This window comes from Diabrotica virgifera, chromosome 5, assembly GCF_917563875.1.
Source record: "Diabrotica virgifera virgifera chromosome 5, PGI_DIABVI_V3a".
Taxonomy (NCBI): domain Eukaryota; kingdom Metazoa; phylum Arthropoda; class Insecta; order Coleoptera; family Chrysomelidae; genus Diabrotica; species Diabrotica virgifera.
In genome coordinates, this window is record NC_065447.1 from 248,334,469 (window position 1) to 248,348,717 (window position 14,249).

Consider the following 14,249-nt stretch of genomic DNA (forward strand, 5'->3'; position numbering starts at 1 on the left):
CACTGGGCTTCTTGTAGCAAATTTCCCACTATTTTCACATCGTCGATGGTCATTCTCGGCTTCCTTTATAGTTTCTGGGCTCCATTCCACAATTTGTCTTGTCCTTTCCATATTGTGTTCTAGCTTTCGTGATTATTTTTTTGACATCTTGAACACCTGATCTTTTTTGGTCTTTTATGTGGTCTCGAAGGCCAGCATTGCATGTTCCATATGGCTCTTGGTGTAACTCTGAGTTTATTTACTGATCTTTTTGTCAGTGTTAAAGTCACTGCTCAATAAGTTTGTATGGGTAAAACACATTTATTATAAATCTTTTGCTTGAGATAGGTACACGGGAATTGAATTTCTTAGAATATATTATCTATAGTTTGCCAAATGCTGCCCATATCAGTTGTCTAGGATTTTTTTATATTCAGCTCTATTTAATTTACAATCTGTTATCTTTCATAATAATATAACAATAAGTAAATTTTATGACAATTAGAAGAAAAAAATGACATGTAGGAATTCTGTCCAGTGAGAGGCTTCCTTTAACATAATTTAAAAACAAAGTTAATAATGTAGTGGTAAATGTTAATTAATTTTATTTAAATCTGTTTATTAAGTCTGTAGGCTTAAAACGCTTTAGTCGACGCACTTCATCGTTCACATTAAACAGTTCGCGCACTAAGTCAATGTGAGTACTTACTAGTTTTTTTTTTGTATTTTTCACTGTACTTTGTGACTTCAGATTTTATGGATTGAACTTGGAGGTCTTTTTCTATTATGTTGTTCGAAACATACCACGGAGCATTGGTTATAATTCGAAGAACTTTGTTCTGAAATCTTTGTATGATTTCTAGGTTTGAACTGCTAGCAGAACCCCATAATTGAATTCCATACGTCCATATTTTCTTCAGTACGGCTTTATATATTAAGATCTTATTTCTGAGATTTAATTGTGATTTCCTGCCAATAAGCCAGTAAAGTTGTCTTAGTTTGAGACCCAATTGTTTTCGTTTTGTAAATATATGTGTTCTCCATGTTAATCTTCTGTTAAGATGTAAACCTAAATATTTGACTTCATTTCTCTGAGTAATCATTTGATTATTTAATAACACTGCTGGACATATACCTACCTCTTCTTAGTGTAAAGGTAACATGGATTGATTTGGTCTCATTAACTCGAATTTTCCATTTTTTTAACCATGCTTGGATAGTATTAAGGCTGGCTTGTAATAGGCTATTGATTATCTATTATAGAAAGGAACTACAACGTTAACGGGGTTTTATTGTTTAATATAGTCAATGGATCTCTAGATATGAAAAAACCGCGGAGTGCTACCATCTAAAGGGGTGCGTTTTTGAGAAAGGGGTGAATTAGTCCCTAGGGACAGGGCGAATTAGGGTGAGTTCTATGCACTTTTGGTGCAAACACGTCTACAGGAAAATTGTTCCAGGTTAAATTTACTATTGAAATATTGCATTTCAAAGTGAAAAATATTTTGTTTTGCAAAAATATATTCAAAAGAAAAGCAAGAAAACAACACGAAAGATAGCAATTTTGTTTTTTGCCCCATAACTTTTTGCCATGGGGATATAGGTATAGGCATTGCTTTACAGAAAAAAAACTTTCATCCTTCCTCTTTAAAATGATGTTTGGTAGAAGTCTCTATAATTTACAGTTTCCAAAATATGGTTTTTCAAACTTCGATACTCACAGCGATTTTGACCCATTTTCCTTGTTGCTTCGCAAACATTGTTCTGTAACTTTTTTCTACGCATCTTTAGGTATATGCAATGGACATTTAGTAGGAAGAAAAGTCAATTACCTTTAAAATGGTCTATTGTAGAAGGCTGTATGACTATTTTTAAGCAAGATATGGTTTTTGAAAATTGTATACTTTTAATGATTTTTGATATATTTTTCGATTATTTTTCAATTTCTCATTATAACTTTTTTTATTGTATATTTAGGTATATACATTGTGCAATGAAAAAGAAAGCCTATTTTCTTTACTTTAAAATGGTGTATTGTAAGAAATTCTAGGACTATTTTTAAACAAGATATGCGTTCTCAAAATGTGACATATACACATGCCACAGGTCCCAGTAAGCTAGAACCATATGCGAACTTTCTTATTATTAACTTTATGAAAAAAAATTATTCCTTATAAAATGCTCTTCATAATCTAAAACCTGAGATGCAATCATCAGATATAAAATTTTATCAATAGTGTACGAGTTATGTTAAAAAATATTAATTTCGCTCAAGAGTGATGTACCTTTATATTTCACAATATCGAAAACTGTTATTAAGAAAAGTTATTTGGAATTAAAAATTATGTTATAATGTGCAGCTATATTCTTCTAATTGAAAAAAATAAAAACATTTAAAATTTTTCTCAAATTACGGATACTTTTGGATATCCTACGGATATCTTGTTTAAACATAGTCCTAGAATTTTTTGCAATACACCATTTTAAAGTAAAGAAAATAAGCTTTGTTTATTGCACAATGTATATATTTAAATGTACAAGAAAAAAAGTCATAAGAAGAAATTTAAACAATAATATCAAAAATCATCAAAAGTATAAAACCTTGAAAAAGCATAACTTGCTTAAAAATAGTAGCACAACCTTATACAATAGACAATTTTAAAGGTAATTGACTTCTATTTCTACTAAATGTACCATTACATATACCTAGAAATGCGTAGAAAAAAGTTACAGAACAATGTTTGCGAAATAATGGGGAAAATGGTCCTAAAAATGCTGTGAGCGGCGAACTTTTAAAAATCCTATTTCGGAAAATATAAATCCTAGTGACTTCTACTGAACGTTATTTTAAAGAGAATGGACTGAAGTTATTTTTCGCTGAAGCAATACCTATATCTCTATCCATGAGGAAAAAAGTTATGGTGCAAAAAACAAAATTGCTTTCTTTGATGTTTTTTTTCTTGCTTTTCTTTTGAATATATTTTTGTAAAAAAAAATAGTTTTTACTCTAAAATATGATATTTCGATAGAAAATTTAACCTGGAATAATTTTCCTGTAGACGTGTTTGTACCAAAAGTCCATATAACTCACCCTAATTCACCCTGGGCCTAGGGACTAATTCGCCCCTTTCTCAAAAAGCACCTATTTAAATGGTAGCACTCCGCGGTTTTTTTCAAATATTGAAAATATGACCGGTCCCTTGACCTGCGGTCCATTGACCATATGAGACAATAAAATCCCATTAACGTTGTAGTTCCTTTTAGCTCTCTTATTTTGAACATAATCAATAGCCTATAAGTTTCTTGAGGCAGTTAGTGGATCATGATGTGAGGCGAGTATTGCAGTGTCATCTGCGAAGGTTGCTGTTATTGTAGTTCTTGAAGTTGGTAGATCTGCAGTAAAAGGCTGGTACAGCATTGCTCCTAACACGCTGCCTTGCGGTACTCCTGATTTTATTTGGTATAATTCTGAATATTCTGAATGGTATTTAACTGAAAAGAATCTGTCAGATAAGTAAGACTTTAGAAGTTCATAATACGGATGAGGCAATAGGTTTTTTAGTGTATAGAGTAGACCTTTGTACCAGACTTTCTCGAACGCTTGGCTTATGTCAAGAAACGCTGCTGAACAATATCGCTTATTTTCAAAGTCGTTGCTGATATGTTTTACTAATCTATGGACTTGCTCTATGGTTCCATGTTCTTGTCTAAACCCAAACTGATGTTCTGGTATGAGATTTTTGCTATCTAGTATTGGCTTGATGCGTTTCATTATTAATTTTTCCAGCACTTTGGAAAGCACAGGCAGTAAACTTATTGGCCTATATGATGTTAATTCCTCTAGATTTTCCTGGTTTTTGGGATCATAATTATTACTGCCATTTTCAGTTGTTGCGAAAAATAATTTAATCTTGTAAGGTTCATTTAGTACTCTATTTATTTCCTCTACTTCTTCAGGTGTTGATTCCAAGCTGTTTGGTTGAAAGACTTGTGAGAGATAGCCACTAAAGGCATCTGCCTTCTCCATGTTATTTCTTGCCCATTTGCCATTGTTTTTTCTTATTGGTGGTATTGGTGTCTGAGGAGTTTTTAGTTTCCTTTTGGCTTTCCATAGTGAGTAGTCGGTGGCTTCTGTTGGTGTAAGCTCTTCCAAGTATCTTTGTATAGAATCATTTTTTATTTAAGTATTATTTTTTTTAGTTCCCTTGCTGCTTTATTAAATTTATTTTTATTGCTCACTGTTCTGTTTTGTGGTCAATTTCTTCTTAGCCTTCTTTCTCTGAATTTTTTTCTTTTATAGTTGGAGGGCAGGATTCTTTTCTTGTTGACTGTTTGTAGTTTGGAGTTGCTGTTCATGAAGCTTTCTGTATGTTTTTTATGAGGTAAGTTATCGCCCATTCAACATCTGCAGGAGTTTTTAATGGTATTTTTAAATCTATTGCTTCATCTAATACTTCTTGAAAAGTATCCCAGTTGGTATTTTTATTGCACAGAGCGGGTGGATTTGGATTCTGAGTTACATCGGAGTACATGTTCATAAGGACTGGAGTGTGATCCGAAGACATGTCTAGGCTGGAGGTTGCTGTGACTAATTTGTTGTCAATTCCTTTTGTGATATAGAAGTCAAGAAGGTCTGGTATTTTGTAAGGGTCCGAAGGCCAATATGTGGGTTCTCCTGTTGACAGGTAGTTTAGATTATTGCAATGCATTGCAGTTAGTAGCTCACGAGCCTTAGTGGTTACTCTCGCACCCCATACTGTATTCTTAGCGTTGTAATCTCCACCGGCTATAAATTTGTTTCCAAGCGTTTTGAAGAAAATCTCATAGTTGTCTCTTTTATTGTTGTGCTTGGGAGGGCAGTATACTGCCGATATTTTGGTGATTCCAGTAACTTCTTCTATTGCAATGGTAGTGGCTTGTAGGTGATTTTCTGTATATCTTTCCAGTTCGTGATGTTTTATTGAGTTTCTTATTAGTATTGCTGTGCCTCCATGTGCAGTCCCATCTGGATGGTTGGTAATGTAAATTTTGTAGTTAAATAGGGTTAGGTGACTTTTATTTGTGAAGTGAGTTTCAGTAACTAGCATGACATCTATTTCATTGTTGGTTATGAAACTTTTGAGTTCATGAGTATGCTGGTTTAAGCCGTTTGCATTCCATAATGCTATTTTTAGTGTTTGGACCAGTATGTCTTATCTGAGACAAGAGCGGTGATAAGATTCATTATTGTTAGCATTTGCGTAATGAGATCTATCATCATTGTTTTTAGTTCAAAGATATCATTAGGTTGACTTATACTATTTTGTTGGTACATAGTGTTACCTTCTTGTTGATTATTTTGATTGGTTACCTGTGCATGTGTCATTCCTTGTGTTGTAGCCCTGTTTCCTTTAGACGTTTGTCCATTTCGTTCTCTAAGTTTTGGATGTATTTTCTCTTGAAGTTGCTTGTGTATAATACACCCTCTGTAATTTGCGGGATGCTGTTCTCCATAATTTACACATGTCACATTTTCATCTTTTATTTTCCTGGTACATTCTGAAGTGTGATGTGACCCTGTATATTTTACACATCTGGATTCTCTATGGCAAAAGTTTTTTGTATGACCGAATCTCTGACATTTGGTGCACTGTGGAATAACTCTTCTAGCATAAAGGGCTTCAATTGTAACTATCGAGTGACCTAGTTTCTTGACATTATAGATGTCTATTATTTTCTTTAATTTTTAAATTGACTAAGAACATGGGCAATGGTTTTTTTGTTATATTTTGTTTAACGTTCCATATATTTAGATCTTCATGTCCCAGAGCTTTTATGTCCCGTTTAATATCGTCAGGATATGTTGAATAATGAATATTTTCTACTACTATTCTAAAGGGCTTGCTTTTTTTAGCCTGGTGATACTCGTGTTTTTTTACTGTCTAATGCTTTCACTATAGTAGTATATGCTTCACTCGAAGTTGGTTGGATTCTTACCTGACTTTCACCCAAGGTGTACTGATCTTTAGCAATTTTAATAAGAAGTTTATTTAAGGGGTTCATATCTTCAACACCGGATACAAATATCGGTGGTGATTTGGGTTCTTTTTTTTTCATTTGCAAACTTCATGATTATTTAATCTTTCTCCATCTATATTGACGCTCATCTTTTTGAACAGACTTATATGATTTCTCTCCAATAGATTGGATTAAAACACAAATATAGATAAAAAATTTATTTGCTGTCTTATAAGGTAAGTATATTACAATATCCACCTTTAAAATTTGTAGAACTTTCAACAATAACTTTATAAAAAATATAAATCTACTAAATATATGTACAAAATATCTTCAACAATAAGTATAAAATGCTTTACGTTTCATCACTAATCTTTCCACATAGATACACATATCATGTATGTAAAAAATAGGTAATCTTAGTTGAGCATTACTTTATCCTTACAAAAATAAAATATTGCTGGAATGGACACAGTTGTAAGAAGCGTATTAACGATAAACATCCTTAAAATGATCATTTATACAATATTTATTTAAAATAATTATAAATTTTATAAGTTTTAGGGACAATCCTTGGAATTTACTAAATATTCTTAAATAAAAATAGATTCCACTGCAAATAAATAGTACATGGCAAAATATGTTAGAAGAATTGTATACAAAATGCAGGGTGTTTATAAAAATATTGTCACTTTTATTTAATGACTCCCTTATTTCCATAATCTTATTGGGTTTCTTATTTGCATCGTGCAATATACACTCACCGGCACAAAAAACCGCCACCCCAAAAAATGGGTCATTTTTAATGTCTTGTATTTCCTAAACCTGATATCCGATTTATGTAATTCTTTTAACATGTTATAGCCTTATTCTTTAAAAATATCGCTGTAATAATATTGTTGCTAGACAGGCACATTGTGATTGTATACAAGGTGTACGAATCAAACTGTGTCTTTTTCTCCAACTTTGGAACACCCTGTGGAATGTTCTAGCTTTTATAAAATACTGAAATTAAAACCCTACTATAGCCTCAGGTTTTTTAACATGATGTTTTTTGTTTCATTCGCTTATGTTGGATAATAAAAAAGTTAGGCACTTTAACAACTACCCTTGTTTTTCGTCAATACAGGGTGTTTTTAAATAAGTACGGCAAACTTTAAGGGGTAATTCTGCATGATAAATAATGACAGTTTGCTTTATAAACGTATGCCCGTAAATGCTTCGTTTCCGATATAGGGGGTGTTGAAATTATTGTTCTTACAAACTGACGATTTATTTATCGCTCTAAAACGGTTTGTTATATGCAAATGAAATTTGGTAGACTTTAAGAGGTAATTATTGCGCATTTTTTGGCATACAATTAAGAATTTTATATTCACCATTGGCGTGCATACGGGTATAAACATTTTAGATATATCCCGTATGCACGTCAATGGCCAAAAAATGCGCAATAACTACCTCTTAAAATCTACCAAACTTCATTTGCATATAACAAACCGTTTTAGAGCAATAAATAAATCGTCAGTTTGTAAGAACAATTTCAACACCCCCTATCTCGGAAACACAGCATTTGCGGGCATACGTTTATAAAGCCAACTGTCATTATTTTATCATGCAGAATTACCCCTTAAAGTTTGCCGTACTTATTTAAAAACACCCTATATTGACGAAAAACAGGGGTAGTTGTTAAAGTGCCTAACTTTTTTATTATCCAACATAAGCGAATGAATGAAAAAACAGAATGTTACGAAAACTGGAAGCTATAGTTGGGTTTTAATTTCAGTATTTTATAAAAGCCAGAACATTCCACAGGGTGTTCCAAAGTTTGAGAAAAAAACCCAGTTTGATTCGTACACCCTGTATACAATGCCAATGTACCTATCTAGCAATAATATTCTTACAGCGATATTAATAAAGAATAAGGCTATAACATATTAAAAAAATTACTTTAATCGGACATCAGGTTTAGGAAATACAAGACATTAAAAATTACCCATTTTTTGGGGTGGCGGTTTGTTTAAAATACTTCTAATATCTTTCAAACTTACCATACTAACCAGATAGAAACATCACAGAATTTGTTTGGATACAAATAAAACAGAATTGCAAAATAAATTGTGTTTCAAGTTTGAAACTGAAGGACTGAAAAGAAATATGGCGCTGGAAGTGTAGATAACTGTAAGAAATTAGGTGAACATATCAAGGATAAATAAAAATGGCAAACATGAAGAAACATGTAATTGTGTTAGTGCTAATTCTTTTGTCATCTGCGGTATTTATTGATTTTTCTCCGAAAATATTGACTGTTGTCATGGCTAATCCTATTGTATGCGCCATTTCCAAAATTATTCACAACTAAGTACATATAAAATTTCAGAATCCATAACTAATTTTGGATTGGCTGGTTGATATATTAGGTATTGATATATTAGGTTGTGTTTTTTGCCACTTTCCCTACTTTGGACCTGTAAAATATACAAAACAATTTGTTCTTTGTACTGGCTAGTTTTTCTTTGAAACCTATTCCAAAAGTTCTTACAACTAATTTAAGAATTCCCACAACTGTTTCCACTCCACATTGCCTACTCAGTCCAATAACACTAACTTCCTAGCTAAGGTCACTTCTTTTCTTCTTTACTCTGAGTAACTGTAACGTTTGTTACATTGGACGGATTAAATACCCACTGTTTAAAGCTACTTTCCACACTCCCATTTCCATTGGTCGATACTTGCACCACATTTTCATCGCTGATCTCAATTTTTCTTGGAGTCCTCGTACCTCCCAAAGTTGGAAGACCAGACGGTATCTTGGAACTCGTTCTTATCGAAGTTACTGTGATGTTCTTGTTTGGAGGCTTTATTTTAGTCGTGTAAGGAGTGGACGTCATGGAGGACGACATCAGTTCCAAGATAGCCTTGTCGTTCTCGTTCTCCAGATTCCTGGAATCCCTCCTTTCAGGGGAAGTTGGAGGTGTTTTTGCGGTAGCTATTGGAATGCGCGACTTCGTCGCCGATTCAGGCTTTGGAGGTTTCGCGGGAGACTTCTCGAAGTTGGACTTCAGTAACTCGACCTGTGAGTGCCGCTTCTCGGGAATTTTTGAACTCTCATAACTAGATGTCGTAAACTTCATCTCCGGTAGCTTCTTAAGCTGCTGCTCTGCAATTTTCTGGATCTTGTGCAGCTCTTTTTCGTCAACTTTTTCTTCAGTTTTCACCTCTTGTGGTTCTTCTTTGATGAAGTCTTCTAAACTCTTATCGAAATTATGGATGTTGTTTTCGAAATGCTCCAACTTGGCTTCGAAGCTTTTGACATAGTTCTCGAATTCCTTGTCCAGATTTCTGTCGTCTTCTGGAGGTGGGGACAGAGGAATTTCTGGTTGTGGTTCCTCAGATTTGATCTCTATTTCAGACACGTTCGTTTGCTTATAATTGTTTGGTGTGACTTTAATTTCTGTGATGTATGTATGTGATGAATTTCCTTTCTTGCTGTCGTCACTAGCATCCAATTGATTCGTATAAGTAACTTCGTTGTTTAAGGTATTAATAGCTTCTGTTAGAGTAGCATTTTTGATCAAATCAGGGGTGTTTAGTACTACTTTACTATCGTTAAAATCTCTATTTTCTAAAGCTGTAGTGTACATGTCTTGAGATTCGTTTATACTAAACTCCAAACTGTGTAATTCGGAGTCACCATTCGCTGAGTTGGTAACACTGATATTGCTGACGTGTTTAACTGAATTCTGAGATTTGGCATCGTCGCTTTTTGGGTTCTGTCTCTCGAGGCTTTCATACGAATGCCTAGAGACTTTAATATCGTCCGAAACATTAACGTCGTATGATTTCGGTGAATAAATATCCTCAGGTTCGTTATTTAGCTGCTCCGTGTACAAAAAGTTTTGTGTTACCTCCTTCAGGTTTGACTCCACAGGTAAAGCACTTAGACTAACCACAGTCTTGGTCTCATCTGTGATGTTTGCGCTCAAAACCGACTGTTTCATGGCTTCTTCCTTCTGGTTCTTCACCATGGAGTTGAGCAACGGAATCTTGGAAAGCACCTCCTCTGGTTTAGGCACCGGCGAGTACTGCAGAGGTACAACATCCTCAGTCTCCAAAGAATGAGGCGGGGAGGTATTGGTGATGTTTTCTGGGAACGCTATATCCCATTCGTCCAGTATCTCCGGTACTGGATCCGGCGGTACCGGTACCGCTGAACTATCGGGCAATCTTTGTCGTTTATTTCGTTCTGGAATGACGATCTCTACGTCATGCTTAGGTGGAGGACTTGGATCTACATCAGGTTGTTGTAGGTCGAAGGGTTCGTAAATTTTGTTGTTGATATTCGCGTTCTTTTGTACTACTAGTAAAACAGGCTTTTCGGGTAAACGGGTATCAATCATACCAAGATCTTCTATCTTTACAACTTCATCACTTACAACTGTTACCATATCGTTAATATCAACAACTGAATCACCAGATTTGCTGATATCGGGCCAAATTTCATTTTTTATCTTCTTAGGACTATTAGGGTCAGTCAATACATCTTCAGACTCCCTTTTGATCTCGTTTATTTTGTTAACCACTGCGTGGTACTCACTGTTATCTGCTTCCAGTGAGCTATGGCCGTCTTTTTCGTCTTCTTGATTAAGTTTTAAAATCGCATCCTCTAAATTGCCCCACTCTGTCGATTTTTTGAGTCTGTTTCTTTGGAAAGTATTCAAACCATCCAGAATCAACGACAATCGAGGTTCTTTGTTTAGTACTTCGCTTCTGAAAAGATCTTCGTCTGATTTCAAATAGTCTTCGTCGTTTCTGACAACTTTTCGTTTCCTGGAAGGAATTGTAGTGTCTGAAATGTCAAGACTTTGAGCTCGTTCCAATGTGCCTGTATTAGACTTGCTTTCTTTGATTTTGGTTAAGTCCCCGGTACTAACAGTTTTTCTATTTTGCCGCTCTTCTTCTTCGGTTTGATGAATAGTAATGTCACTAGAATTGAGCTCGATGGTGTTCACAGAAGAGTTGTTATCCGTTTCACCATCCGAATCGGAATTATAGCACTTGGAATCTTTATTAGGGGTAGAAGTTAATTCTAGTGTGTCTCCTAAAGAAATATCTTTAAGAGATTCTTCTTTAGCTGGTTGTATTTCATCATAGTTTGTTGATTTGGCATCTTCTGGTATCAATGGTGCTTTTCCTTTCTTTTTGACCAATTTCTGGTCGTCGACACTCACTGATTCTCTATTTAGAGACTTCCTGTTGTTTACTACTGCTGTAGCTGCATTTAACATATGTTCAGGCAGTTCAAGCGGAATCCCTTGTGGGTCCCTTTTAATGCCAGAGCTGTTTAAGCTATTCCTGTCAAAATTCTCAGTTTTCTCGACTTTCTTTTCACGCTTCTTAACAGGAGGAGGTAGCTTGGAGTCATCCACTTCGTCTATACTGATCGGCTTAGCTTCCAAATGCTTCTCTATGTTAATGTTGTTGTCGTTTTGTTCAGCACTTTTTGGACTCGTCTGCCGCTCAGACGGCAACACTCTTATCCCAAATTTAGGAAACTTATTCTCCGTCTTCTGAGTTTCCATCTCCATGGGCTCTTGATCTTTTCCTTTGGCATGATTGTCGATTCTTTGTTCTAGCTGAACTTTAAGATGTTCGGGGTTTATGTTGTTGACGATTTTCTTGGGGGTTGCGTTGATTCTCGGTGAGTTTGACTCCTTTCTTTCCAACGTCGTCATGTTGCTGATGGATTTTTTCAAGCTGGAGTAGTTCGAGTCCAGGGATCCGCTATCGTTCTTCTTCTTTCCGGTTTTGTCAACCTGAAAAGAAAAACAGAAATTAAATTAGAGTATTTATAAAACTAAGAGATAAAAACTACAAATGAATAGAAAAAAATCTGCTGAATTCCACATAGAAATAAAGAAATAAAACTAGGAGAGAATCTCAGTCCTCTGCTCTTAAGTATGTGTGGAATACTGACTGATAGCAGATATAGCCTGCTACATTTGAGGAATCCTAATTTTCAGAGCTTGCATGGTATGGTGCGTTTTCTGGGAGTTTACATATGTGTGATGTCATTTCTCTATATCTTCTGCCAACCAGTGACACAAACGAGACAAATGTCCGTATTGCTTTTGCATATGTGTAACAAGATCTGTGTATTTCGCTGCCGCTCATAAAATTGGATAAAAGGGGAGTCGGATAATCATTTATTGCTACTAGTGTACTGTGTCGGTACCAGCTAGTGGATGTGGAGCTCTGAACTAAGTAGAGGCGTTTCAGTACTTCACGGAAAACGGATTGGATGAGGGAAGTCCCCACCCTGACACGGCGCGTTCCAATATCTTATAAAACGTTTCTGTAGATATGCAGGGCGCAGGGCACGTATGAATAAGGTGTAGCCAACCAACAACCCTGGGACGACAACCCCCTGGGAGGATGCACAATGGGTCAATTGTGGTTTAAGTGCTCTGGGACTTGACTCACCCTTCCTACTCTACAGATACAGAAGTTTTAACCAAATAAGTACTCGCAGATTGACTGAGGGCATGACGTAGGGCAGCAGCTATGTCATTATTGCACTGGGGCTGTATGTTTGTAATCTGTGATGTTGGCAGAAATTTGCTTCGCTCGTCTGCTGCCAAATTTTGATAATTTAAGGTGAAGTAGTATTACACCCTGGCGGTGATACTGCGTTCAAGCAGGCAATTGGAAACCACCTGATTATCTTCCCAGAGAGAGTTATGGAATGACGACTGAGCAAGGAAATACTGTGCTCTACAATCCGGCTAGCAACCGACGTTATACCGGGTGGTGAATCGGAAAACGGGCCATAGGAAACTCAATGTAAAATTCTAAACTGTTGAATTCCTGCTTCCCTAATTATGTTACATCAAAAGTCATGAGAAGTTATTTGTAGAGGATTGAAATCTGTATTAAAAACAGAAGTTACAATTGTTCTACGATTTAAACACATTCCAAAATTTTGAAAAATATAATGTATTTACCGCAGTAGGTATGTGTGGGTATGTTAGGCCACACGTTACTATTTAACTGACAGTGAGCACATTATTGACTGAAGAAAATATCTTTATTATTAATATTTTCTCCTTAACTAAGGGTATCTTATCAACTTTATTGTGTTTTAAACAAAAAATGATAAAATAATTAAAAAAATTGACAGTTCTAATTGTTAATATAATAAATTCATTGTCAACAAATGCAATCTTATACACATTATTGTATTGTGTGTGGCCTAGCTTTGGCGTATTACTCTCAAAATTGTATTATATTTTTACAACATTTTGAATAATTATTGTTCATAGAACAATATTAACAGTTGTTTTCAATAGAGAATTCAATTCTCTACAAATAGTTTCTGATGACTTTTGATGTAAAATAATTAGGGAAGCAGGAATTTAACAGCTTAGAATTTTACATTGAGTTTCCTATGGCCCGCTTTCCAATTCACCACCCGGTATAGTTGCGGAGCCGAATGGTATGAACTGGGCGCCAGGCAGATGATTCTAGACAACCAGGCAATATGTACGAAATGGCATGCTGGAGGATCAATAGCATTACGTAGTAAACATCGCATCGCAACATGGAATGTTAGGGGGCTGCTAGAGGCATCTGTATACAGGGTGTCCCCGAAAATAGTGCGTTCCTTTAAGGTCTGGATATAATACACAATGTAGAACAAAAAAGTCCTATAACATTTCTTTCTAAAGTTAACCGTTTCCAAAAAAAAATTACATTGTTCTCCATATAAGCGAACTTTTATTTTATAAAATTAAATAATCTGGCATCACTGTACAAGAACTGTTTGTGACTTAGGTTACTGACACCAGAAATGTAAGTCAGACAGGTACCTACACTTGCAAAATAATTATACCACCCCATGTTTGAAAATCAAACAAAAAAAGAATGTGTGTGTACTTTGTACGCACGTAAGAAGTTATACTTCTATTATATGATTTCAACGAAATTAATATACTTTAAACAGTTTGTTTTAATTTTTTTAAACATCAAACTAATTTTGTGCTTACCGCTTTTAAAAATATAAAAAAAAGTATAGAATTGTTCCGGATTCGAACTCAAGACCTCTCGATCATTGGCCGAATGCTATACCAAATACGCTACGAGGACTGTGTCTGTATCGGTTCGGACGTACCTAATGACAATTCACGGTAACAAACAGACAAGGTGAAGTATAATAAATATACAATAAAATGTTTTAATAATACTCGTCTTACTCCTGAGGAAGACAAATCCAAAGA

General features: G+C 35.1%; 1 protein-coding gene across 2 annotated transcripts in view; it reads right to left on the minus strand.

The window, feature by feature from the left end:
• Positions 1-6,179: 6,179 nt before the first annotated feature.
• Positions 6,180-14,249, minus strand: part of LOC126884780 (uncharacterized) — a 196,342-nt gene continuing 188,272 nt past the window's right edge. For both annotated transcript variants that reach the window (XM_050651007.1, XM_050651006.1), the window contains exon 7: positions 6,180-11,789. In XM_050651007.1, coding sequence (XP_050506964.1) covers positions 8,595-11,789 — 3,195 coding nt within the window. In that variant the 3' untranslated portion in view covers positions 6,180-8,594. The remainder of the gene's footprint in view (positions 11,790-14,249) is intronic.